This window comes from Peromyscus californicus, unplaced genomic scaffold, assembly GCF_007827085.1.
Source record: "Peromyscus californicus insignis strain IS unplaced genomic scaffold, ASM782708v3 Scaffold_5__1_contigs__length_169319896, whole genome shotgun sequence".
Taxonomy (NCBI): Eukaryota; Metazoa; Chordata; class Mammalia; order Rodentia; family Cricetidae; genus Peromyscus; species Peromyscus californicus.
The window spans coordinates 27,908,193-27,936,172 of NW_026294573.1; the positions used below are offsets into that span (position 1 = coordinate 27,908,193).

General features: G+C 47.5%; 2 protein-coding genes across 6 annotated transcripts in view; one reads left to right on the plus strand and one right to left on the minus strand.

The window, feature by feature from the left end:
- The window catches only part of Kiaa0319l (KIAA0319 like), a 106,658-nt gene extending 88,664 nt beyond the window's left edge, over window positions 1-17,994 (minus strand). Inside the window, exons 1-2 of one of the 3 annotated variants that reach the window (XM_052715880.1) lie at window positions 17,924-17,994; window positions 14,789-14,958 (exon numbers count right to left, since the gene is read on the minus strand). In XM_052715880.1, coding sequence (XP_052571840.1) covers window positions 14,789-14,930 — 142 coding nt within the window. In that variant the 5' untranslated portion in view covers window positions 14,931-14,958; window positions 17,924-17,994. Of the gene's footprint in view, window positions 1-14,788; window positions 14,959-17,780; window positions 17,891-17,923 lie in introns of those variants that run through there. The other 2 variants (XM_052715882.1, XM_052715881.1) reach the window with 2 other exon arrangements.
- Window positions 17,995-18,057: 63 nt separating this feature from the next.
- Ncdn (neurochondrin) lies at window positions 18,058-27,948 on the plus strand. Of its 3 annotated transcripts, none has more exons than XM_052715883.1 (7): window positions 18,058-18,462; window positions 19,690-19,830; window positions 20,914-21,882; window positions 23,226-23,467; window positions 24,386-24,610; window positions 25,017-25,159; window positions 26,442-27,948. In XM_052715883.1, exons 2-7 carry the CDS (start codon window positions 19,708-19,710, stop codon window positions 26,876-26,878), a joined length of 2,139 nt encoding a protein of 712 aa, XP_052571843.1. In that variant the 5' UTR covers window positions 18,058-18,462; window positions 19,690-19,707; the 3' UTR covers window positions 26,879-27,948. The 3 variants fall into 3 exon arrangements, with proteins under 3 accessions (XP_052571843.1, XP_052571845.1, XP_052571844.1); XM_052715885.1 differs by lacking the exon at window positions 18,058-18,462 and adding an exon at window positions 18,469-18,630; XM_052715884.1 differs by lacking the exon at window positions 18,058-18,462 and adding an exon at window positions 18,650-18,812.
- Window positions 27,949-27,980: the final 32 nt, after the last annotated feature.

Sequence of the window (27,980 nt, forward strand, 5' to 3'; positions counted from 1 at the left end):
CATAGTCCTCCAATAGAGGAGGAGGGAGAATCAACAGGTGACCTGTGCTGCTCCTCAGAAACATACCACAACCATGGAGAGTACCTAATAGAGTTCATTCACTCACAGACTTGAACCCATGCTAAGGTGGTACAGAAATGAATGGGAGCCTACTTTCTGACAATGCAGAGAGGCCACTGCCTACATTATACTTAGAAATGGAGGCTGAGATCCCACCAGACAGAGACTTAAGCCAGCACAGAACTCAAACTTGCTGCTGGGTCACTCTGAAATTAAACAAGACTTTCACCAAATTGAATTCCACATGAAAATAAATACTGCTAACATTTATTGACTGAATCTAAAAGTAGGGTGAGCCCTTTGCATGAGTATTTCATGTAATCCCTACAACAACCCTACAAGAGGTTCATCCCCACTTTATAGATGAAGAACCTGATGGAGTTAGCCCAGGACATAGTCAGGCTTGACTGACTCTTGAGCCCATGCTCTCGGCTGAGATCTACCTCTTGCTACCTTATGAACAGGCAGGTAGTCAAGACCAATTTTTTTGTTCAGACAGGGTCTCACTATGTAGCCATGGCCAGCTTGGAACTTGCTATGTAGACCAGCCTGACCTTGAGATTACAAAGTTCCACCTGCCTCTGCTTTCCAAGTGTTGACTAAAAGTGCGTGCCACCATGCCCAGCAAGACTAATTGTTATAGCTCCTCTCTGAAACATATCCAGTACTGTCTGCAGTCAACAGTAGCTCTGGGAGCTTAGCCACATGGGCTGACTCTTATTATGGAACCCTCTGGGTGGAGGATCAGAAAGACAGCTTAAAAAGGAGACGCATGGGTGTAGTGGCGCATACCTATAATCCCAATACTCAAGTTCAAGGCCTGCCAGAGCGCTCTCTCTCTCTCTCTCTCTCTCTCTCTCTCTCTCTCTCTCTCTCTCTCTCTCTCTCTCACACACACACACACACACACACACACACACACACACACACACACACACCATGTACACAAAACAAGCAAATCCTAGGGCCTGGGGGCTGTAGCTCAGTGGAAGAGTAGTAGAACTATGCTTATCATAAGTATGACCCTGGGCCCAACACACACACACACACACACACACACACACACACACACACACACACACACACTAAAAAAAACAAAAATAAATCAAGAGCCATTAATTTTAACTCAAACTTCTTGGCACTACTTGGCTGGAGACAGGTGTCTGGGCACTGGTCACATGCACTGAGCACATTCCTGGCAGTTTCTGACACAATGCTTTAAACTAGCAGTTAATCCAAATACTGAGATTTTTTATAAAATCTACAAAACAAGCCAAAGGCTGTGCTTTGACCTGCAATTGTTTTAATTTTTGTGGTTTTTTTTTTTGTTTTATTTTGAGACAGGGTTTCTCTTTGTAGCTTTGGAGTCTTTCCAAGAACTCACTCTGTAGCCCAGGCTGGCCTTGAACTCAGAGAGATCTGCCTGGCTCTGCATCCTGAGTGCTGGGATTAAAGGCATGGCCACCACCGCCAGGCTTTCATTTTGATTTTTTTAAACCCCACTGCTGCCTTATTATTTCTTCCCCTAAAATGTCCCCAAGAAGAATCAATTTAAAATTGCTTTTAAATCATGCCAGGTTACTGCCAATCACTCCATTTCCTCACCTCTCTTCACTTCCTTGCACAAGTTATTAAGTTTGTTATGTTTGCATAGTTTCTAAAGGGCAAAGAAAACCCACCAAAAACTGTTTTCCAAGATGGAAGATGATTATCTGTCACTTCCGAATGGTTAAGCCATAGATGACAATTTCATGTCATCAGGAGATAGGCTAACTGTGGGAACTCTGACCAATCTTACAAACTTGCATCAGTAAGTGTGATATAACAAGATCCCTTAGACTTACTCATGCCAGTTAGCTGAACTCTAGAATCAAAAGGCTTCATGGTTTGTGTCAACAGCCAGAAAACTCTCCTTTCCCCCGGCCGCCATGAACTCAAGTCATTATCCTACAATCTAAGGAGACAGATTGAGAATTAATAATTCATTACCTTCCTGTACTGCAATATAGTTAAGAATATAGGACAGTTTGGCAGGAGAAAGTTCCTGCTGAAGGCTCATTGCTGGAAGAGATATTCATTCCATTAGTCATCCACCTTAAATCGGGTGCCCAGCACATAGAAAATAAAGTACCTAAAAGGGCTCCCGAAAATGCTTTTCCCTGAAAATAAGACCAATGCATGTTCAAAATATATCACACTCTTTAAAAGAGAAAAAGATGATTTGCTCTTACTGCATAAGAGGGCTACAGGTCACAAAGCATAACCAAAGGGATAAGGAAGACAGTGTGGTCAAGACCAACAGCTGCCTTGGCTCTCATGTCAGGTGCCGGGACACTCCTGACATTACGGACACTTATCTGGACTCAGGAACACAAGCACAAAAGAACAGAATGGCAACTAGAAAGGAAGAGACCTCTTGCTGAGCCTGGAGCCATCTTTGTGTCCCATCTGCCGTCTCTGTGGGTTCTGAGGTTATTAATCTCTCCATGCAGAATCTTGAACTGATTAGAATACAAGACACCACAGTTAGGGGACACAGAGATCAAAATTTCACCTTTACAGTACAAGTGATAACAGTGGCTGGAGAGCACAGTGGGGATGTGAAGCCACAACCTCTTCTATTTTCCATATGAAATTAAATGTACTCAACTGTGCAAATGCAGGATGTCCTGGGAGAAGTAGACCAGCTTAGCATGGTGGGGCAAGAAGTCCTCAAGACTGGCCACTCCACACAATAGGATCATTTCTAACTTCATGCACCAGAAAGAAAAATCCTTGCCATTTGTGAAGTGAATCAGATAGAGAAAAAGGAGGTACATTTTCCTCCTTGGACACGAAGAGCCCACATAATAGCCTGTTTGAAAAAATAGAGCAGAAAAGACAACACAACCCAAATGCTCAAAGGTTACTTTAACATGGTTACTTTAACATCAGAGCTTGTTGCCTACTCTATGCTGCATGCTGGAGAGGTAACTCTAAGTAAGACAGTTTCATGGAGCAGATACACAGTTAAATCATCATAGTAGACTCCTATTCCTAATCGAGATGGAGAACTCAACACCCCATCATAACTACTATCTACCATCCCAAATACACCAATAACTGCCATCTACTATACAGTATACACCACAACTGATATCTACCATACAGAATACACCATACCTGCGATCTACTATACAGAGTATACCATAACTGCCATCTACCATACAGAATATTTGCAACAATCAATCATAAAGCTGCATCCCTAAGAGAAGGAATGCTTGAAATGACCACCACAAATGCCCAGTTCTCTGTTAAAGGGTGGTTTCCCCACTGTAGCACAGAAAGCTGGAACCTAAGCAGGACAGGGTAATCTCCCTGATGTTGGAAAGCAGAGATTGGCATTTGGCTAAAATTTGAGGAAGTTGTCGTAAAAAGATGGGGTGGGTGCAGCAATCCAGTGAGAACCAGTCTGTGGCTAAGGACTGGACTATAAACAACATATAAAGTAAGATCACCAGGTGGTGTTTTTTTTTTTTTTTCCAGAGCTGAGGACCAACCCAGGGTCTTGCGCTTGCTAAGCAAGTGCTACTACCACTGAGCTAAAATCCCCAACCCCACCAGGTGTTTTTTAGATGAAGAATGATACAGGATTGAGAAGCAAAGAGAATCATTAGGGGTCAAGCAGTGCTTCGGATAGGAGGCAGGAGCATGCTGGAACTCAGCCCTGCTAGTGTTAAACATTTATATTAGCATCATCTGCTAGTAGAGACAAAAAAAAAAAAAAAAAGACTTGCTTTTATGGGTAAGACCTATGCTGCAGTTCTCTTCACAAAGCCTAGCACTACAGCATACAATGCAGGGTACACAGAGAGCTACATGGCCATCACGAGAACTTCACCAAGGAGTGCAGACCAGAAGTCTCAGGGAGTTTCAAAGAAGCTTGTTTATGTGATTCAGGAAACATGAGGCGGAATGATAATGACACACGCAGCAGAATGGAGCATAAAAGCATGAGATGAATGATGATCTTCTGATATGGAGGAGGAAGAAACAGAGAGTGACTCAGAGATTTCTACCTCAGAATCTGGGTGGAGATGCTCTTTTTATGTTTATAGGGAATAAAAGAGAAGAAAGAAGAAAAGACCTGGCTTCCGTTTTGACATATTAAGCTAACGGTAGTTATGAGACATCTAGTTGGAGATGTGTGACATCCAGGTGGCTAGGCAGTTTGGTGCTCAGCAGCAGTGACAGATCTGGGAGTGGTAATCACAGAATTATCAACTGAGGGAGTGAGAGAGACTGCCGAAGTGTGTGACAGAGTGGGGGGAGTTTGAAACAAAACCCTGCAGAGCAAAAAGTTGAAGAGACAAGCTGAGGAGGGAATGAGAAGGAAAGTAGTTGAAAGTGCTGAATACCAACTAGGGGAACCAAGAAGACGGTGTACTTGAAGGCAAGCGAAGACAGGGTCTCAAGAAAATAGACACAGATGCCAAAGCTGCACACATGAAAATCTTTTTAAAAAAATTCACAAGAGAAGCAGAACAAAGGAGAACTAGGAATCAATCCATCATGTTCAATACGGTAAACTAGCAAGCACCAATACAAACGAGGGAGAACAACAACCTATTGTGATTGTTCATACAACATTAACTGGACAGGACCCAGAACCACCCGGGAGACAAGCCTCTGGGCACACCGGCGAGAAATGATCCAGATGAGGTTTAACTGAGGTGGGCAGTACCACCCATGTGATCCCAGATTGAATGAGCACCATTACTCTCCAATTCCTGGCTGCCTACACCCTCTGTCCAGGTTCCTTCTCAGACACCATGATGGATCATGTGTCCTTACACTGTAGGCCAAAATGAACCCTCCTTCTTCAGAGTGCTTCTTGTCAAGTGTTTGGTCATAGAAACAAGAAAAGTAACTGATACATCTGTGTAGCCAAGGGAACAGCTGACAAATCCTCAGCGAGTGGCAGACGTCTCCAATGGTAACCTAAATGTACACACTCTTAACCTTCCAATTAAGAGAGGCACACTATCCTACTGGATTAAAAAACAAGATCCAACCACCAGAGTCTCTAAGAAACACATCTCCCTAGCAAAGGTATCTACCGACTAAGTGTGAAAGGGTGGAAGTCAATTTACCAAGCAAGCCGGCATGGTTGTTTTATACCTGGTAAAACAGACTCTAAACCAAAACTAGAAAAGATTTTGCCTGTTTTTGTTTTCTGAGATGGGGTCTCACTATGTGGCCCTGGCCTCAAACTCATGAAGATCCACCTGCTTCTGCTGAGTACTAGGATTAAAGGCGTGCACCACCATGCCCAACTAGAAAAGATTTTTAAAATGCCACTACACATTAATAAAGAAAAAAATTTTAAGAAGACATAAAAATTATAAATATACATATAGCAAATGTTGGGGCTCCCAGTTTAAACACAAAACACTAATGGCCAAGAAAGGATAGATCTTGACACAGTAATAGCAGGTGGTTTCAATACCTCACTCTCATAAAAAAAATAGGACATCAAGGGCCAGCAAGAAGGCTCAATGGATAAAAGAGCTTGCCACCAAGTCTGTCAACCTCAGTTTGATTTCTGGGACCCATGTGGTAAAGGAAGCCCTCTAACTTCTACATAAACACTGGTGTCCATGTGCACACACAAACATACACACAAATAAATAAATACATCTAGCCGGGCGGTGGTGGCGCACGCCTTTAATCCCAGCACTCGGGAGGCAGAGGCAGGCGGATCTCTGTGAGTTCGAGGCCAGCCTGGTCTACAGAGCGAGATCCAGGAAAGGCGCAAAGCTACACAGAGAAACCCTGTCTCGAAAAACCAAAAAAAAAAAAACAAAAAAAAAATAAATACATCTAACAAGCAAACAAAAATAGATCATACAGACTAAAAAAATCAGTAAAGAAACTTTAAGAAGTTAGCAGTGGTGGCGCACACCTTTAATCCTAGCACTTGGAGGCAGAGGCAGGCGGATCTCTGTGAGTTTGAGGCCAGCCTGGTCTACAGGGTGAGTTCCAGGACAGCCAGGGTTACACAGAGAAACCCTGTCTTAAAATAGAATAAATAAATAAAATAAAATATAAACTTCAAGGCCTGAGTTACATCATAGTGGGTAGAGTGCTTGCTTGACACAAGACCCTGGCTGGACCCCCAGCAGTGCATAAACCAGGCATGGTGACACACTTTTGCAATCCCAGCACTCAGGAGATGGGGGCAAGAGGATCTGAAGTTCAAGGTCATCCTCAGCTACATAGTGAGTTAGGCACCAGTCTGGGATACATGATAACCTGTCAACAAAACAAATTGTCATTTTTCTTATTCAAAATCTATTTGTGACTTCCCCTTAAAAAATAAATATGAGTTCAAGTACTTTTTTTTATAAACAGTTCAATGTAAAATATGAAACAAAACAAAAGAAACTTCTGAGTTAATTTGCACAATAGATCAAGTGGACCTAAGAGACATTTACAGAATGTTCCATCCAAGAGCAAAGAAAAAATTCTTCTCAGCTAACCACGAGAACTGTCTCGAGAACAGGCCATAAAGCAAATCTTATGAAATAACTTCTTCTATTGTAACACAGTGGAATAAAACTTCAAATAATTACCAAGAAAACCACAGGTAGTGTATAAACATTTAAAGACTGAACTACAGACTCTTGGATGACCAGTGGATAACTACAGAAGTGAGAGAGGAAATGTAGAAGTTTCTGGAACCAAATGAAATGAAAGCACAACTTACAGAACTTTTGGGATACAGCAAAGCAGTTCTAAAAGGAAAGTTTATAGCTTTGAGTGCTTATGTGAAAAAGCAGAGACATCTCAAATAAATTATTTAAGTTCTTAGAAAAACAAGAACAATCTAAATCCAAAAGTAATAGATAGAAGTAAATAATAAAGATCAAGGCAGAACACAGAGAACCAGCCAGATGCCTATCAAGAGACAAATGGACAAGGATAATGAGGCACATATACACAATACAGCTTTGTTCAGCCATAAGGAATGAAATGACATTATTTCCAGGAAAGTGGATGGAACTGGAGAGCATCATGTCACCAGATTCAGCAAATATCACCTGTTTTCTTATGCAGAATCTAGGTTTTATATATGCTATATGTATTATATATACTATATATATGACATATATATGTAAGATATATATTTTTATTTCGTGTGTGTGTGTGTGTGTGTGTGCATGTGCGTGTAAGGGGAATCACCTGGGGGAAGGAGAGATGGGAGAAGTAGTAGGGAGTGAATATAAACAAGATATAATAATATATGTATACAAAAAGGGTGTTAAAACTCATTATTCTGCCAGGTGGTGGTGGCGCACGCCTTTAATCCCAGCACTTGGGAGGCAGAGACAGGCAGATCTTTGTGAGTTTGAGGCCAGCCTGGTCTACAGAGCAAGATCCAGGAAAGGTGCAAAGCTACACAGAGAAACCCTGTCTTGGGGAAAAAACAAAAAACAAACAAACAAAAAAAACAACTCATTAATCTGTACACTAAACTATTTAATAAAAAGTTAAAACTCTGAACTGGTGAGATGGCTTGGTAGGGTAAAGTACTTGCCATGCAAGCCTGACAACCTGACTTTGATCCCCAGAAGCCATGGAAAGGAGGTTATCAGAGAACCAGCTCCACAGAGTTGTCCTCTGACCTCCACATGTATGACATGGTATGCATGTGTCCATATGTACATATCATAAACACACACTAAAAGTGATTTTTAAATATTACTTCATATTTACTTTTTACTGATCCTTTCAAAATTTTGTTTGGGGCTTCTCTTATGCATACATAGACATTCACATAATATTAGTTGATATAATGTATATATATAAGTACATATTGGGCACAACTTCAACTTTTTTCTAGATTATAGAACATAATCAAGAAAATTTAAACCAAGGCTGGAGAAATGGCTCAGTGATTAAGAGCACTGATTGCTCCTCCAGGAGAGCCGGGTTCAATTCCAGCACCCACATGGCAGCTCACAACTGTCTCTAACTCCAAGATCTGATACCTTCACACAGACATACATGCAGGCAAAACACCAATGCAATAAAATAAAAATAAATAAATTATTTTTTTAAAAAAAGGAAATTTAAGCCAAGTGTGGTGGCTCATGATTATAATCCCAGTGCTTGGAGGCTGGGACATCAAGTGCTTCTGGATTATTCAGTCAGTTCCAGGCTAGCCTGGGCTACAAAAGCTAGACCTTGTTTCAAAGAAGCCCCACAGCAGAACCGGGTACATGGCTCATTAGCAGAGCACTCACCTAACACACACAAGCACTGCAGAAAGAATGGGGAAGGGAGAGATGGGAAGAGAGAGCTGGAGCCAGGCCTCGTGACACAGGCCTGTAGTCCTGGGGTACTGAAGCTGCCACTGAGTCAAAGGATCAGAAGTTCAAGGACTGCCTGGGCTACAGAGGAGATATCTGTGGACAGCCTCTCTGAAAAAGATTAGAAGTGAGGCTTCTTGGCATGGCAAGCAAGAGTCCTTGTCACCTGGCCACTCCCGCCCCTTCAGGAACTGCCCTTCCAGTAGCAGGGCGTGGTTCATCCACATCCTCTCCACCTTTGCTCTCCAGTGCCCATTGCCTGGGAATACCTTCTGAGCCACTCAAGTTCAACTTTCAAAACTGCTGAGGTGTCAGCTTGTTGGAAAGGACTCCTTAGCTCTTCCCTTCACCTCTGTGGTAGTTTGAAAGAAAAGGGTCCTCAAAGGGAATGGCACTATTAGGAGGTGTGACCTTGTTGAAGAAAGTGTGTCACTGTGAGGGTGGGCTTTGAGGTTTCTTTTGCTCAAGCTTCCCTCAGTGTGAGTCAATTGACTTCCTGTTGCCTGCAAGATGTAGCACTCAGCTCCAGCACCACATCTGCCTGCATGCCGCCCTATCATGATGATAATGGACTGAACCTCTGAAACCGTAAGCAAGCCACCTCAATGAAATGTTTTCTTTATAGAGTTGCTCTGGACACGGTGTCTCTTCACAGCAATAGAATCCCTAACTAAGACAGCCTCTAAGTAAAATGCTTCTTCTCTGGTTCCGGCAGCATGGTGCATGAAACCCTCCATCCTTTTCCTTAGCACAAAAATATGTTTGTTTGATTTTCTCATCAAACTGGACACTGTTCCAGGGCAAGGGCTGTGCTGCACTCCTTGTTATCCTCCTGCCTCATCTAGGGCCAGAGTCCTACTAAATTCTCTAATAATTAACCAGGTATGCAAGCTCCTTCTCCGAGGCAGAAGATCAGGGAGTTTCCAGAGTCGACTGCTACCTTTAGGCTTATATTGGACTCCTTGTTTTAGAATTCCAAGGCCAATTAGGTCTGTGCCCCATGTACACATAACTCTTCAGATCTACCAAGTCCTGTTCGGATAGGTTAATACAGCTCAGATTTCAATCCCATCTCTTCGTTTCAAGGGCACTCATTATGTCTCCTTAAGTTGTCTTTGTAGACCTCTCTACTTTTTGTTGGTTTTAGTTTAATTCTCAAAGCAATCCCCTTATTGTTAATGTGTTATTCAGTCAACAAATAAATTGATACTACGTTTATATGCCAAATTTTATACTTGCTTGGAATATCTCACATAAGCAAAGAGGCCATATTCCTGCTCTTAAGAAAATGACTAGCCCGGTGGCGCACGCCTTTAATCCCAGCACTAGGGAGGCAGAGGCAGGCGGATCTCTGTGAGTTCGAGGCCAGCCTGGTCTACAGAGTGAGATCTAGGACAGGCTCCAAAGCTACACAGAGAAATTCTGTCTGAAAAACAAAACAAAATTTTTTAAAAATTGACTAACTACTGAGGAATTTCCAAGTTCTTAGGGTCATCTCACATTTGTTTCCAAATGATAATCACCAGGTCCAAAATGCTATTCTCAAACTACATAGCAGCAAAATTATACAGAAAAACTCTAACTCAATAGCCCACAAGGAAAGCAGGGCATCTTTTATCAGACAAATCATAACCACTCATGTCTAGCAGTGGACTTCACTACTGAGCCCAATGCAGAAATGAAGCAGAAGGAGCCAACTAAATGAAGTCAATGGGCACCTAGAGCTCTACCAGAGGAGGGTCTACTCCTAAGTGGTACCCAGGAGTGGGTGGAAACTACCGAGTTCCCTTATTTTTGGTTATTTTTTTTTCGGGAAGAATTCATATAATCCACATGCTAAATGATAACAGAAAACAACAACAACAACAACAAAACATCTTTTATCAGGGAGAAAACTTAAATGCTTAGGTAGAAGTTGAATAAGCACAATTAGATAATTATCAACTCAGGCTACCCAAATGGGTTTTCATTTTGTTGTTGCATTGTCTGGTAGACTTCCATCTTTATTAAAAAGAAGCAAAAAAGAGAAGGAGGAGGAGAAAGAAGATGAAGAAGTTGAAGTTGTTATCCAAAAGCACTGGAAAATATAGAAGAATAAAAAGAGATCATAATACACAAACATTCAGTTATATATTTTATTTTAGATTTCTATTATGTGATTTTTTCCCTCCATCTCATACCATTGGTGCTATAGTAAACGTGTAGTTGTTTATCTTGCTTTTACCATTTAGTTTAGGATGTCTCCCCACATCTCATTCTTCTAAAGTAGGAAACACTGGATAGTATCTATACTAGCTACTCTGCTGCTGCTGCTGCTGCTGCTGCTGCTGCTGTGATAAACACCATGACCAAAAGCAACTTGGGGAGGAAAGGGTTTATTTCAACTTACATGTTACAGTCCATTAGTGAGGGAAGCCTAGGCAGCCCAAAGCAGAAACCAAGGAGGAGAGCTGCTTACTTGCTTGCTTCCTCTAGCTTGCTCAGCTACCTTTCTTATACAACCCAGGCCCACCTCCCTAGGGATGGCACCACCCATAGTGGGCAGGACCCTCCTACATCAATTAGCAATTTATAAAAAAATCCCTCACTGACTGGCCACAGGCCAAGGTAATTCTTTAGTTGAGGGTCCGTCTTCCTAGGTGATTCTTAGTTTTGTGTCAAACTGATCACTGAAAGTAACTAATACAATATCCATCACATAACTATGCAAAACATTACTGTTATTGGGCAGGCTATAGCAATGTTTCACAGTACAGAATAAACAAGTATTGATGAATGTACTTACTCACAACAACTATCTAAAGATATACTTAAGATAAACTTTATATATATATATTTTTACATTTATTTATTTTGTTTGTGCATATGTGTGGGTGCACATGGGTCACACTGTGTGTGCGAAGGTCAAAGGACACTGTAAGTCCATTCTCTACCCCTACCATGCTGGTTCAGTGCTGTCAGGCTTTGTAGCAAGTGTCTGTCTGTCCAGCCCAGTCATCTGTTTTTCTGAGACAAGGCTTCAGTCTGTGGTCAGTCTGGCCTGGAACTCACAGCGATTCTTCTATTAAGATTACGTTAAAGAGCCAGGCGGTGGTGGCGCATGCCTTTAATCCCAGCACTCAGGAGGCAGAGCCAGCGGATCTCTGTGAGTTCAAGGCCAGCTTGGTTTACAGAGTGAGGTCCAGGACAACCAAGGCTACATAGAGAGACCCTGTCTCAAAACAACAACAACACCACACACACACACACACACACACACACACACACACACACCAAAACAAACAAACAAACAAACAAAAAAACCCAGAAAACAAAAACAAAAGGACTGCACTACAGTCATGAATCACCATGATCACCATGCCTAGCTCTTAATATATACATACATACATACATACATACATACATACACACACACACATTAAAGCAAAGGTTTCACTATGTAGCTTTGACAAACTCAGTTTTATTTATGTACGTGTGTGTGATTTGTGTCCAAATGCATACATACATACAGGTGCCCTCAGAGACCAGAAGTTATTGACCACCTGATATAGGTGCTAGGATCCAAACTCAGATCCTCTGGAAGAGCAACAAATGCTTCTTGTTGTTGTTTTCAAGACGGAGTTTCTTTGTGTAGCCATGGCTATCCTGGAACTCACTCTGTAGACCAGGCTGGCCTCAAACTCACAGAGATCCACATGACTCTGCCTCCCGAGTACTGGCTGGGGTTAAAAGCATGCGCCACCATGCCCAATGCACAACAAATACCTTTAACCACTAAGTCATCTCTCCAGTTCCTCCTAATTCCCCTACCAAAAACAACTCTTTTTTTTTTTTTTAATTTTATGTGTTTGAGTGTTTTGTCTGCATGTATATATGTGTACCACTTGTATGTCTGGTACCCACAGAGGTCAAAAGAGGGCATTAGATCCCCTGGAACTGGAATTACAGTTGGTTGTGAGCCACCATATGGATTCTAGCAAACAAACCTGGGTCCTTGGAAGAGCAGCCAGTGCTCTTAACCACCAAACCATCTCTCCAACCCCAAAACTCTTGAAAGGGTAAGAAGTCAAGGGCTATGAACTTTTTAGAACTCCTGATATTTATGCCAAAATGTTTTCTGTTCAAATTTTCTAGCACTATTTGGGGGCTTAGCTGTACTATTTTTTCCTTTGCTTTGCAGTGTGGAGTTGAACCCAGTGCCTTTCACATACTAGTCAAGTGTTCTACCACCAGCCCAGATCCAAAGCCCCTAGATATTTTCACTTTTATCTTCATCAGGCTAGATTAAAAACAATGTCTTATCTAAATCTGAAATTCCCCCACAACTCTACTCTTAACCAAGTATAAGTGAAAAACACAGAGACTCGGAATCACTTTTCCCTCCCCTTGTGCTCTGAATCTCTCAAATAACCAGCTTCTTGTCACGGTTCTGGGAAAAACAACAACTTTGGTCCTCCAAGAACCACCTAAGGTCAGACGGCATCGGCAGAAGAGAAAAAGGAAACCAATAACAACAAACAAGCTGGGTTAGGGTCTTGCTCCGCCACGTGACTTCTTGCTATGTGATTCTAGTAAGCCATTTTGCCTCTCTGGGTCTCGATTTCCTTATTAATACAATGAGCATAAATTATCTGTTCCAGGGTTATCATAAAAATTAAACGAGAAGGTATGTAATATGTCTAGAAACCTGGTAGAGGGTTGGTATACTTCCAAAGAAGTGATTTTCCTAATGTGATGGTACTAAATTAATTACTTAATTCAAATTATCTTACATAAAATGATGCCCAGAATTAGTCAACAAAGCTATCATCTTCCATAAAAAATATCTGGGTCAGCTTTCTATCAACTCAGTCTCCACCACTATAATCATGAAATCATCAGCTACCACAGCAAGACAACAAAACCCACAGTCAGTGATACTAAAATTGCTAAGTACAGTAATTACTTGATTCTCAAGATCATGACGACAGAAATCTTCATAGCCGTCAGCACACAAGCTGAATAGTTAGCCAAAACAGCAGTCTCCACAGCAGAAGGCTGGTCATTGCCCAGAGGAAGGGCATATTCAAAGTCTTTCTCATAGTGCTGTTTTCTCACAGTCCATACTTGAAAGGAACCATGTCAACAAAAGAACTCAAAGGGTAAAGACAGAAAGTGGTTTGGTTTGGTTTGGTTTTTCGAGACAGGGTTTCTCTGTGTAGCCCTGGCTATCCTGGAACTCCCTCTGTAGCCCAGGCTGGCCTTAAACTCACAGAGATCTGACTGTCTCTGCCTCCTGAGTGCTGGGATCAAAGGCATGCGCCACCACTGCCAGGCAAGAAAGAGTATTTTGAAATTTGTCTTTTGACATTTAGCCTTCTTGGCACTAACTCCTGACAAGAGGCTCTTAGATGAAGTAGTCTTGAGGAGGAAAGTATACTCTGTGAAGTCTTATCAACAGGGTTCCTTCCTATGAAAAACAACAACAAAACTTGCTAGATGGCTCAGCCTAGCAAGCCTGACCACCTGAGTCTGATCCTCAGAATCCACACAGAGGCAGAAGCAGAGAAGTGGCTCCATAAAGCTGTCCTCGAACCTCCACACACACCATCATGACATGTACATACAGCACCTCCGAAACAAAAATAAATAAACCAACTTGTTACATGAGATTCCACCAGGCATGGTGGCTCATACCATTAATATTAATACTCAGGAGACAGAGGCAGGTGGATCTTGGTGAGTTTGTAGCCAGCCTGGTCTACATATCCAGTTCCAGGCCAGCCAGGGCTACACAGTGACACCTTGTCTCAAAGACAAAAACAAAGCAAAGTGTGGATTCCTCCACACTTTCTTTAGGAAAGCATCATTTCTTAAGCAGGTATGTTCACATAGCATTACACGCTTTTACCAGATACTCTCTCAAGTCAAACTATGAGGCAGATCTTATATTTCATCAAGGTAAGTCAAGTGAGGTAAGAGGATCATGGGGTCAAAGCCAGCCTGGGCTACATAGTGAGAGCCACTTAAAAAATAAGAAACCATTAGGTAATGTGCCCGGGGCCTCAGTCATTACATGACAATGTCCAGCTCCAGGACCCTAATCTACCCAACTCTGAAAGGTTTTGTTTGTTTTGTTTTGGCCATTCTACCTTTATAAAATGACAAAATGAATGCCAATTCTCCCTTATGAGAAAAAATTCAATTCATATCTTGATTACAACACAAAACAAACCCAACAAGCAAACACCCACCAAAATTATGACATCCCTGTCAGTCAGTGGCTTGTCTGCCTTCTGGTAGGGCTTTAAAACCAACTCAGAAACTAAGGATGAGGACTGTTTTCAAGGAGGGCAGGGTAGAAGAGGTTCAATCTTAACTCTCAAAAGTAATACCTGTTGACAACCACAGAGCGCTGAGACAGAAGAAAGTGTAAAACAGGTACAAGCTTCTCAGCGGCTTCACTGATGTCTGCCAACAATATCCTGGCAAAATCCAGGAAGCAGGACTTGGCTTGACTCCCAGCCTCTTCTCCATGGCCTTCCAGAGAGGCAGAACCAGTACACTAGAAAGACAGAAAGAGAAGAAATTATACGCCAAGTAATTAATAATTGATTCCTGGAAATGTGGAATGCTAGAAAATGTGACAGATCAGGAGAAAGAGAGATTTCAAGTGTCTTTCAATGTTCATCCCTGCCAGTAAATTTTCAGCCCGAGCTTTGGCATAGCCTATAATTATCAGTGTAACAACAGAACAAGAGATATAAAATGAATCTGCTGTTAAAGTGAAACATTTTCTATTCCATTATTGTCTAACAGCAACTCTATGTGACAGCACGGGAGGGAGCACCAACCTGAGAAAGCAGCTTTGATTTTCCACTTCTACTAACTGCTCTGTGACTTTGACCAAAGTACTTGTTATCTACGAAGAGGTTGGACTTCCTCTAACTAATCATGATTATTCGGTCCAGCCTTGCTACGGTTTTTTAGTTGATTCACTTCAGGCACAGCAATTACTGTCCAGTTTGCTACTATCCCCACCATCATTATCTTACGCTCTTCCATTATCTGCCGGATCCAAATCATTTGCAATTCCTGTCTTAAATTCTTGTCCACTCTCCTCATTTAACTCTGGCACTCTGCCTTCTACTCTGTAATCTAGTGGCTGCAGGATGGAGGGGGTGGGGGAGAGGAGAATGATGCTGATTTTTCCAGAAGTTTCTTCCTTCTTGTATAAATCTTGACAACATAGGAGTTGACAGGGTTTGAAAAGCAATTTAAAAAATCTATTGGCTAATCATCATGGTATCTTATACCTGAAGTCCTAGCTACTTGGAAGCCTAAGGAAGAATTACTTAAATCCAGGACTTCAAGGCCAGCCTAGATAATATAATGAGACACTGTCTAAAAAAATTAAAAATCCTGTGTTGGCAGTAGTGGTGCGTGTCTATAATCTCAGCACTTGGGAGGCAAGTGGATCTTTGTGAGTTCAAAGGCCAGCCGGGTTTACAGAGCGAGTTCCAGGACAGCCAAGGTCACACTTGTCTCGGAAAATAAAAAAATAAATAAAAATATTCTTTCTAAATATGAACCTGTTATCCACATCTGGCAAATGGCACAAGTTGACAACCCTAACCCTCACCTCCAGCCAGCATACAGGAAGACCAGAATTGCCTAGAATGGATTTCAATGCCAATGTCAGGAAATGGAGAGACACAAAAATACCACTTCAAATTGAGACAATGTCTTTCACTGAGCCATAGGCTCATTCTCTCCTACCTATTCCTATTTCCAGTTTTTCTGTACTTGTACATTAGGGAGCAAGGAGCAGAACAGAGGTATATGGCCACAATCACATTCAAAAGATTATGAAATGTAGCCTAAGAAAGTACACCCAGGAACTTTTCCAGCCTCCCAGGATGGAGTGTGGAGTATGTGTGTGAGTGTGTGAGTATGTGGTTCTTACCGAACACATTTCTGCCTACCACAAAAGGATTTGAAACTAAAGGTGACTCAACACCTGTCATCAATATCCCGGCAGGTGGGTGGGAAAAGCAAAAAAGAAATGAATAGGCTTTGAAAACAGGAGTACTAAACACCATTGGACTAGCAAACTCATTAGAAGTGCAGGAGAGAGGCAGAGCTAATTTCATTTGCACTCCCAGCCATTTATTCAGCTGAAACCTACAATTGCCTATGGGCACAAATCACTGCTAGGGTCCAGTTAAAGGCTTGCTGACCAGAGTCAGGAACAACAAAACACCACTAAGATCCAAAGTGTTTGTTATCAAATCAAAGCGTGACAGCCCAGAGAGAGAACACACACCCCCACAACACTTGACAAATGAAAATCTAGAAAAGCTCCCAGCAGTTCTGGCATTTAGGGCGTTACAAGTACACCCGAAATAAAAGCACTCTGCTGCAGCAGCTGTTCTGAGAGAGCAGGGGGTAATGTTTACTTAATACTTCAGGTTGATGGGGGAATGTATCATAGTTCAGTCTGTCAGCTACATACGTGGAACTCCATTTATGTACACAGCGATAAGATATGTTTGAATAACGACAGAGCACGTCTATTCAGCGGGTGTGAGTAATCAAGCATAAAGCTTTAAGGGGGTAAAAAAAAGTCTTACATATTTGAGAAAGTTACAGAACAGACTGCCATGAATAGCTTTGCTTATATTTGCAGACACTGTTTTCCAAATAGCTGAAAAAATGAACAGATTGTTCCAGGAGGTCGTCTTTCCAATTTGTTCCTAGTTTCCAGTCTGTTAATCACAAGAAAGCACAAGGCGTGTCGGCCAATGTGCCTCAACAGCATCCATTGTCGGTTGGGCACAACCACCATGAGGTGAGAGCAGGCAAAGCCTTCCTGGAACCCCGTCTGAGATTTCCTATTTTGATTTCCTTCACTTCGCATTGTGCTCCCTGCAGCCACTGCCGGACCCTCTAAGGGGCATCACTGTCAAAATTCTCAAGGAGGCAGGTTTCGCCAACGTGCCCAACCCCGCCCCCTTTATTCTGTATCAACTTTTTTTTTTTTTCTTTTAATCTCGATGGGGAGGCAATCACACATCAGAGACTGCAACGGGGGCGAGGCTGCAGAGGTCGAGGGTGTCGGGACCGCAGCGCCGGGAGCCTGGTCCGCCACTCTGTCAGGGAATGGAGGGAGCTGCCTGACCAGGCCTGAGCCCCAAAGCGGGTGTTCAGCTTGGGGACTCTGGTACCTGCAAGGCCAGAAGCAGCTGACTTGCCCTGGCCGGGCCAGGAGCGCCACCTCCGGGTCCCAACACCGGGCCAGGGTACCCCTAGGCATCGCCCGTCCCGCCTCTGCCCCTCCCGAGCTCATGGTCCTCGGCCTGGCAGCCAGCCGCCCCGGCCACCTACCGGGGCTCAGGGCCACACAGAGGGGTGCCGGCTGTCGGCGGCCTCCGCCTCCTCCCGGTCCATGGGCTCGGGGGCCCCAAACCTTCTCCCCCCCCCTCACGCAGAGGAGGAGAAAGAGAAAGAAGGAAGTGCTGGCTCCCCACCCGGACAGCTCCCTCTTGCCTCAGCCTCCCTGGACAGCGACCGCGGCCGGAAACGCCGCCTCCTCCCACCTCCCGGGGCTCAACCCGGAAACACACTCTTCATGCGGAGCCAGCCCTCCCGCCCCCACCCTCTCCGGAAGCGCAATTCCAGCCGCGAGCCCGGGGTGGGAGGAGGGGCAGTGCTGAGGAGAGAACTACGCACAAGCGAGGACGTCCGGGCCCTCAGCCTTTCGCCTCGAGCCCTCGCGGGGCGGCCTGCACCTCGCCTTCTTTGCACGAGCACCGAGGCCCCAGACTCGGGCAATGCCCACAAGCAAGATGGCCGCACCGGAGGCAACCCCCTACTGCTTAGCGCCCTGCCGCGCCATTGGCCAGAGTGCGGAGTGAGGACAGCGCGGATTGGTCGAGAGAGATGCGGGGGTGGGGGTGGAGCTGTAGCAGCCTGGAGCCAAGAGTGGGCAACGCGGCGTGAGCAGCGGCCCCAGGCTCCCGGAGCATCGCGCCCGGAGAAAGACTTCGCCGCTCGGGGCCGCAGCCTGGTGAGCTCAGCCCCCTTCAAGCCCTCCCCTGCATCTCAGCCGGAGCCTCTCCGAGCCGGCGCTGATCGATGCCGAGACTCCCCGGGGACCCTATCGCGACTCCATCGCGCCATATCGCGACATCATCGTGCCCTGTCGAGACTCCATTTTTGTCACAGCCCCTTTTCAGTATTTATCTATCTATTCTTTAAAAATTTGCCCTATCATATTTGGGGGCTGTCCCCCTTCATGTCGTGATTTCGCTGTGATCTCTCCGTGACATCACCGCGCCATCGTGAAGTGTGATCTCATCGCTGCCCTGTCGTTCGACTTCATCAATGTCGTGTTGTGACCTGGCTGCGGCGGGACAGGTGGTGACCGCCAGGATCCCTTCTCCCCTTCTCATCTCTCCATCACAGCAGCCCCGCTTCGATTATCCGGCTTTTGGAGTCTGTTATCCTGAGACCTACCCGACCCCCTCCTTCCTTCTCCAGCCAGTGCCGGCACCCACAGGCTGGTAGCGGGATGAGCAGGGAGAGAGTACAGGGAGCACAAGGGGTTAATGCTGCTGCTACTGCAGCTGCAGCTCCTGCTTCTGCAGCCTATGCAGCCTCTGCCCGAGGGAGGGAAAAGAGAGAAGGCAAGGAGGCTGCGGGGGCGATTATGAGCCCTGGCTGGAGAGGTGGGTCCTCAGGGGAGTCTGAAAAGCCTTCTCTGGAGAGCTTGCTTTCTCACTTCTGCTGAAGCCAAACTACTTTCTCTGAAGAAGGGAGGGGAAAGGAACCCTAGAATGTCCTTTTCTTCCTTGTCAGCGTGAGTCCGGATAATCGAACTTCACCCGTGTACGTCTTCATTCCCCCCTGTCTGTCCTCACCACTCACTCCCCATGTGCCTCCTGGAGAGAGATAAAACCCGGTATCTGGCGCCAGGGGCTGCTGTACAGTGGGGCCAGCTCCTTCCCACTTCTAGACTGGTGAGGAGAGCTGTCCAACTGAGCAGCAGCGTGCATGATCCTCATTTCCCACTTTTCTGGAGGTGACCTTGGACCAGGGTCCCTTCTTCATCCTAAAGAATTTGCAGGTCCAGCCTCTTAAAGGGGCTCCCCCAAGGGAGGTCAGTCATGAGGAAGCCACCCTTCCAAATCCACCCTCCCCTCCCTCTGTGCTAATCCCTCCCTACATCCTCCACTTCCACCCCCGCCCCGCCCCTCCTCTGCAGAGGGATGCTCAGTCCCTCTTGTGTTCACAGTTGGGCAAGGCGGGCATCATGGCCTCGGATTGCGAGCCAGCTCTGAACCAGGCAGAGAGCCGGAACCCCACCCTGGAGCGCTACCTGGGAGCCCTCCGTGAGGCCAAGAGTGACAGCGAGCAGTTTGCAGCCCTGCTGCTAGTAAGGACCTGGCTGATAATTGGAAGGTGGGAGGGCTGGACAGGAGGGCCCCCCAAGAATGGGGTCAGCAAGTCCCCAGGGATATCTAAGTGGTGTTAGCAACCTGGAGGCACCAAAAAGGCCCAAGATCTCTCTACCTTTGTACTCTTCTCCCTTGGGAATGGGGAGTGGGGGGAGTAGAGGTGAATAAGGCTGTGGCACTGGGTCCATGGAGGAGGCTGCCTGGATTTGCTTTCTGGGGCGTCCCAGAGCAGATGGGAGCTGACTCATAGAGTAACAGCAGCAGGTTGTAACTAGTGCAGAGTACTTGAGGGCTGGGGTGGCTTTTCTTGGACCTGAAAGAGTAGCAGGATTAGAAGTAACTAGTGACAGGTTCTAGAAGATGGCCAGAGTGGCCATAGGTCTGTTAAAAGTAAAGGAGTGGTTTGGGTCTTAGCCTGGTAGAGGACCCTGAGCTGGGGACGGTAGAGCAGGAGCTGCAGTGCTGGGGGGGGGGGGGGGTGAGTTGGTGTGTGGGGGGTGAAAGGAGGAGGGAGTGCAGCAGTTGCTTGTTTGCCATGGCAACAGGGAGAAGGCTCTGGAGTCAAGGGCTCACACTGCAGCAGAGGAGGTGTTTAGGTGAAATGTAAGGGGAAATGTTTTGACATGCGGAGCAGCGAGACACAGGAGCCATTTCCCGTGAGAAGGTGGCGGAAATGGATCAGAGACTTCTCTGGAGACAAGTAGTTAGGGAAGGACCCTGAATCCGTAGAGGGTTTTAAACATTGAGTTCTAACACCCCTTGCATCCCAGGTGTGGGCATATGGATTAATGAATTAGACACTGGGTGACCATTTGCCTAAACGACTGGTTAAGGGGCACTGGACCTCCTTTCCATGAGATAATCATAGATGACAGGGATCCCAGAGGTCATACCTGTCTGTCTCCAAGGAGAAAGGAGGAGCTGGATGAAATGACCCCAGAATGGATCCCATTGCATAACCCATTGCTGCTAGCCTTCAATGCCCAGGGAACAGGAAGGGAGAGTCTTTGCTGTGTGTCCTTTCATCCTGCTGATAGTGCATTACCTCCCACCCACCGTAGGTGACCAAGGCAGTCAAAGCAGGTGACATTGATGCCAAAACTCGACGGCGGATCTTTGATGCCGTTGGCTTCACCTTTCCCAATCGACTCCTGACTTCTAAGGAGGCACCTGATGGCTGCCCTGACCACGTTCTCCGGGCCTTGGGCGTGGCCCTGCTGGCCTGTTTCTGCAGTGACCCTGAGCTTGCCAGCCATCCCCAGGTCCTGAACAAGATCCCCATCCTTAGCACATTCCTCACAGCCCGGGGGGACCCTGATGATGCTGCCCGCCGCTCCATGATTGATGACACCTACCAGTGCCTGACAGCTGTTGCAGGCACACCCCGAGGGCCCCGGCACCTCATTGCTGGTGGCACGGTGTCTGCCCTGTGCCAGGCATACCTGGGGCATGGCTATGGCTTTGACCAGGCCCTGGCACTCCTGGTGGGGCTGCTGGCTGCTGCAGAGACACAGTGCTGGAAGGAGGCGGAGCCCGACCTGCTGGCTGTGCTGCGAGGCCTCAGTGAGGATTTCCAAAGAGCTGAGGATGCCAGCAAGTTTGAGCTCTGCCAGCTGCTGCCCCTTTTCCTGCCCCCAACAACTGTGCCCCCTGAATGCCACCGGGATCTGCAGGCCGGGTTGGCACGCATCCTAGGGAGCAAGTTGAGCTCCTGGCAGCGCAACCCTGCACTCAAGCTGGCAGCCCGCCTGGCTCATGCCTGCGGCTCCGACTGGATCCCGGTGGGCAGCTCTGGGAGCAAGTTTCTGGCCCTTCTGGTGAATCTGGCATGTGTGGAGGTGCGTCTGGCTCTGGAGGAGACAGGCACAGAGGTGAAAGAAGATGTGGTAACCGCCTGCTATGCCCTCATGGAATTGGGGATCCAGGAGTGTACCCGCTGTGAGCAGTCCCTGCTGAAGGAGCCACAGAAGGTGCAGCTTGTGAGCATTATGAAAGAGGCCATTGGAGCTGTCATTCACTACCTGCTGCAGGTAAGGACCCGCTGGCCTACCGAGGAGCTGGGGGTGTAATGCGGAGATGGCATACCTTCATGTACATGATGGCTGATACTGTAGCAAGCACTCTAGGAGTAGTGTGTGGCCGAGCCTCCTTCCCTCTCCCTCCCTGCCGTGGGCCCCCACACAAGCACCATACCACACACCATATGTGCACTCTGATCACAGCACACACACACAACACAGTAACCTCCCACTCACATACACTCCCCAGTACACACACTCTACACATCACACACAAAATCGAAGCAGTCTATTCTGCTCACTCTACACCATTGTCTTACATACAAACGTGCCTACATATTTATGTGTCTTACATGTAAACTTGTAGAATGCAAGAGAAGTGGGGAGGGAGAGGGGCAGGGAGTGGCCTGGTTCCTGCCTCTGTAAAGTTTCGGCTAAATCTATTTCCCGCATCATCCCATCCACTCTCTGTATTTGAGAGGCCGCCTCTTCTGCTCCGTTAGGAGTCAGGCGTGCCTGGTCTCTTTAGTGGCCTGCTTTGACCTCTGGACCCTTATGCTGAGCTCTGGTCTCCTTTTCTGATTTAACCCAAACAGAAGTGACTCCTGACTACTTAATAACAAGTCTCTCCCCCACCAATTCAGAGCCTCTCTAAAGGAATGCTATTTAGCTGAGGACCCCTGAGGTTCCCCTGTTCCCCTAGCTACCTTAGAGGAGGGAGTTAGGGGTGTGTGACCTGAGTCTCGGCATCAGGCATGTTGTCTGAGACCTGCCTTAATTCAGTTGTCCACACTGAGGTCCCGCTAGGTGACTAGCCCCTGTGGGGTGAGTTCCTCCCATGTGCTGGATTTCAGGTAGAAGTAGACTTGGTGCCTTTTGGGGGGGGGGGTTGTTTGGTTTTTTTTTTTTTTTGGTTGCTTGGTTGGTTGGTTTTGGTTTTTCTGTGTAGCCCTGGCCGTCCTGGAACTAGCTCTGTATAGACCAGGCTGACCTCAAACTCACAGAGATCCGTGCCTTCCAAGTTCTGGGATTAAAGGCATGCGCTGCCACTGACAGGCTCTCTTTTTTAAAGTTACATTTATTTATTTATTTCTTAGACGGGGTGGAGGGGCGGTGTGTTCACGCCACAGCACACATGTAGAGGCTGGAAGACAAGTCAGCTCCCTCCTTTCACCGTGTGAATCACACTGAGGTTGTAAAGTACCTTTACCCACTGAGCCATCTCGCTGGCCCGCAGTGCCCATCTCTGATGGGCATTCAGGCCAAGATTCCCCTCCAGTTGTGTTACTGGCGGGCTGGGCAGGCAGAGGAGGGTTTCTGGTTTGTTTCATTTCAGTGGGGTCTTGTGACGACAGGTGGGGCCAGAGAAGCAGAAAGAGCCTTTTGTGTTTGCCTCTGTGCGGATCCTGGGTGCCTGGCTGGCTGAGGAGACCTCATCCCTGCGTAAGGAGGTGTGCCAACTGCTGCCCTTCCTCGTCCGCTATGCCAAGACTCTCTACGAGGAGGCTGAGGAGGCCAATGATATTTCGCAGCAGGTGGCTAACTTGGCCATCTCCCCAACTACTCCAGGGCCCTCCTGGCCAGGGGATGCTCTCCGGTGAGTTTATAGTTATGAGTTGTCCAGTCAGACCATTCCAAAGAAAAGGGTTTCCAGGTGTGGTGGCACATGCCTGTAATCCTAGCACTTAAGAGGCTGAGACGGGAATGTCTGAGAGTTCAAGGCCTAGTTGGGCTACATAGAAAGTACCAGTCTTCCAAGGCTACGTAGACACAGCAAGACCCTGTCCCAAAAAAGAGAGGAAAAAATAAATAAAGAAAAAGACATGGGTCACCGAGGGACACCCTGTTTCCCCTAAACTGGGTTCCCTGACGGGTCATGAACATTCCCTTAGGATTATTTCTTAGTTCTGTTTATTTTGGGGGTGTCTTCCCACAGAACTCCTGAACTATCAAGTGTCCCTTGCCAATCCCAGATTTCTTCCTTCCTACCTTTCTTTTTGTTCTTTTTCTTTTTTTTTCTTTTAAGCAGGGTCTCATCATGTAGCTCTGGCTGGCCTGGAACTCGCTCTGTAGACCAGGCTGACTTTAGCCTCACCGAGACTCCCCTACCTCTGCCTCCTGAGATGTGCACCACCGTTCCCAGCTGATCCTCAGAGTTTTATTGGAAACAGAACCTAGGTTTTCTGAGCATCTGCTACAAAGCCAGATGTTTTGCTGTATACTTCTCTAGAAAAATTTCATTTGGTCCACATAGCAAATCTGACAGAAATCTCACCCACATTGAAAAAATAAAAATGGCCAAGCTTGGTGGCTCTCACCTTTAATATTGGAACTCGGGGGGCTGAGGCAGGATTGCTGTGAGTCTGAGATCAGCCTATGCCGCAGAATAAGACTCTGCCTCAAAAATTATAAAGGGGAAAATGATGGAAATGAGCCTCAGAGGTTGAGAAGTGCATAGGCAGTCAGGATGCTCTCATCTCTTCCATTCTCACTTCCTCTGTCTCCACATGCTCAGGCTCCTCCTGCCCGGCTGGTGCCACCTGACCGTGGAAGATGGGCCCCGGGAGATCCTGATCAAGGAAGGGGCCCCGTCACTTCTGTGCAAGTACTTCCTCCAGCAGTGGGAACTCACATCCCCCGGCCATGATACCTCAGTGCTGCCTGACAGCGTGGAGATCGGCCTGCAGACATGCTGTCACATCTTCCTCAACCTGGTGGTCACTGCTCCAGGCCTGATCAAGTGAGGGGCTTGGGAGAGGCTGGGGAGAGCCAGGGAAGTGTGTGTGGGGGGGGTGCCTGTCACCCCTGTCAACCTTCTACTTAGTTTCCCTCTATCTGTGGGTTTCTCTTAGTGTTAGTGTAAGCGGGTTTCAGCATAGACAAAGCCGGTACCACTCGGATTTGTTGTGTTCAGAACCCCAAGTAGCCCAGGCGTGTCTGTCTGCTCAGGCCGTCCCTCAGCTCAGCTAGTTGGCGTCTGACTAACCCAGGTGGCAGGATTGAAAGTCCAAAGTTAACACTTCACCCTGCTGCATGAAGTCCTGGCTAGCCCTGGCCCAGTGAAGCTGGAAACCTCAGGTGCCAGATTTTCCAGAGACTTGAGGGAGTCTCCTGACTCTTCCTCCCCCCCCCCCTTTTCTCCCTAGGCGCGATGCCTGCTTCACATCTCTCATGAACACCCTGATGACGTCACTGCCCTCACTAGTGCAGCAACAAGGGAGGCTGCTTCTGGCTGCCAACGTGGCCACCTTGGGCCTCCTGATGGCCCGGCTCCTCAGCACCTCTCCAGGTAAGCCTGGGGACAGAACACATGAGTGGACTTGCTGTGTTCAGAACCTAAGCCCTCATTTCAGAACGTGGTTTAGCAGAATTTTCTCATTGAGAAGCAATTTCTACAGTATCACTCCATCCTCCACCCCCACCCTTCCCCGAATGATAGCAGTCTCTTCCTTTTAAAGACTTTTAAGGCAAAGTCTGGTGGGTGTTCGGTACAGACCTGTTCAGAGGCACAGGCATAGGTACCTGGAATCCCTGGCAGCCTGTGAACTCTGAATCCCAGGTTTTCAAGGTGGAGCTGCCCCCACCCAGGCCCTGAGTCACAGGACCCAGTTTGCTGCGGTGAGATTTTTACCACTTAGCATCCCACCGCACTCAGTGACACGCATCAGTGCTGCCCTCTGGGCACAGCTTCCCCCTGCCCTACCTCCCTCTGGCTGTGTGCAGGGGGAAGGGCGTCCCCTCCAGCCCCTGACAGCCCTCAGTGTCTCCCACTTTGACCGTGGGTGTCTGCTTGGGTCCCTCTGTCCCCGCCTGTTCCCTGTGCCCCATCTGTCAGGTTGGAGGAACAGAGCAGATGCCTGGGAACAGGGTGTAATGTGCCCATACCCTCAGCTGCCTGTTTTCTGTGTGGGGATCCCAGCAGGGTACCCTACCGTGGAAGGGGAACATATCTCTAAACTAGGAACCCCTTGCATTTAGCCCCCAAGGAGAGTCACCATGTTGTGGATCCAATGCTGGCTCACCCATAAACGCTACCACATTAGTTGAACAGCTTCCTGAAGATCTGAAGAGGGGGCTCCTAAACCCCTGAAAGGCAGGCAGGTGGGCCAGAGCTGGGTCTCTGCTCACCATCCCGTTTGGCGCCCTCTTCTGGCTAGAAGTCAAATTAGTTCATTCTCAGCCTGGTGAAGGGCGCTGGGCCACCACCTGCTTGGGTCTCTGCTGTGGAAACCCCGAAGAAGGTTCTTTCTTACATCTGACATGAAGTTTACTCCCACCTCTTGTGCATTTAGAGGTCTTGATGATGCATGTACCTAGATTATTTAATTCCCATAACAAATTGCTAAGATTGGCATGAACTGGCCCCATCTTAAAATGAAGAGACTGAGACCCAGAAAAGTTGAAACACCCAGTGTCACACTGTAAGTATCAGAGGTAGGCTTTGCACCTAGGCCATCTGAATCCAGGTGATGCTTCTGTTCTCTGAGCGTGTCCACCTGGGAGGGAGTGGGAGGCACTGGTCCAGTGTTTGGCCTGTCTGGTTCATGCTGCTCCCTTCTCCATTCTTTCAGCTCTCCAGGGAACCCCAGCCTCCCGAGGTTTCTTCGCAGCAGCCATCCTCTTTCTGTCACAGTCCCACGTGGCACGGGCCACTCCTGGCTCTGACCAGGCGGTGTTGGCTCTGTCCCCAGACTATGAGGGCATCTGGGCTGACTTGCAAGAGCTCTGGTTCCTGGGCATGCAAGCCTTCACAGGTTGTGTGCCACTGCTGCCCTGGCTGGCCCCTGCTGCCCTGCGTTCCCGCTGGCCACAGGAGTTGCTACAACTGCTAGGTAGTGTGAGCCCCAACTCTGTCAAGCCCGAGATGGTGGCTGCCTACCAGGGTGTGCTGGTGGAATTGGCGCGGGCCAACCGGCTGTGCCGGGAGGCCATGAGGCTGCAAGCAGGTGAAGAAACAGCCAGCCATTACCGCATGGCTGCCTTGGAGCAGTGCCTGTCAGAGCCCTGAGGGGCATCCAGTAGGGATAGACCCAGGGGCGGGCAGCGAGGGAAGGAGGGAGGAGGCATCTTCCCTGAAGCCCCCAAACTGGACCCCTTCTTCAGACTCCCCTTACAAACACCCCAGCTTTCTGGCTTTTCTGAGGGCTAGGGCATGATGCCCACCTCTCAAGTATAAGGAACTGCATCCTGCCCCCAGCCCCCTTGGGGCAGGGATTGGCTTGGAACAGAGGTTGGCCCCGCCAGGCCGGGGAAGGTTGGAGCAGCCCCCAGAAAGAGGGCAACTAAGTGTCATTATACCCAGTGTCTGGCTCCCTGACAGGAGGGAGGTTCCAGGGTAGGAGCGGGCTGGCAGGCGCTGACTGCCTCAGCCTGTGTGCCCTGCCGGCCAGGGCGTGGCCTCCCCAAGGCTGTGGTGCCCCTTCTGGCTCCCCAAGGTTCGCGCCCTTTAAATTGGCCATTTGGTTCTTGCCTTTGGTCCTCTTGGACAGAGAGCAGGCTCAGGCCATTGACATCGCAGTTCTTCCTTTCAACTTTAGTGACCCAGGGTCCGAGTTGCCCCCGTCCTTCCAGGGCAATTTGGAGCAGGCAGTGGGGGGTGGGGAACCTCCTTCCACCTGCCCTTCCTTGAGGGGACCCAAGACCCCTTGGTCCCAGGTCCCTTGAGCTTTTGTGTCATGTTGCAGCAGAGTGAAGATGGGGTTGGGGGTTATTTATTTTGCTTGTCCTTATCCCTGCTTGGACACCTGAGCATCAGATCCCTGTGCCCTGGTGCCATCTGGCCTGGCTGGAGCCGGCAACAGGAGGTTACACCGCCCTAGAATCCGCATGTTTTCCCAGTGATTGCACTCCACTGCCACCGTGGTGCCTGGCTTCAGCTCCTCTTCCCCAGTCCCCGCTAAGACTCCTCTCTGCAGGGAGACGCGCCTGGCGGCTCCAGCAGGAACTACCTTTCTAAACCCTTGGAGACCCGCATAAACCTGACCCCCTGCTTCCCCCTCCCCCCAGTGCGTTCTGTGATCGCCAAGTTCAAAGCTGTGCACATGTGGACACTCAATAAATGTTCATTGGTGATGAGAAGCTGCCTTTGTGGTCTGCACCTACCTGCTCTG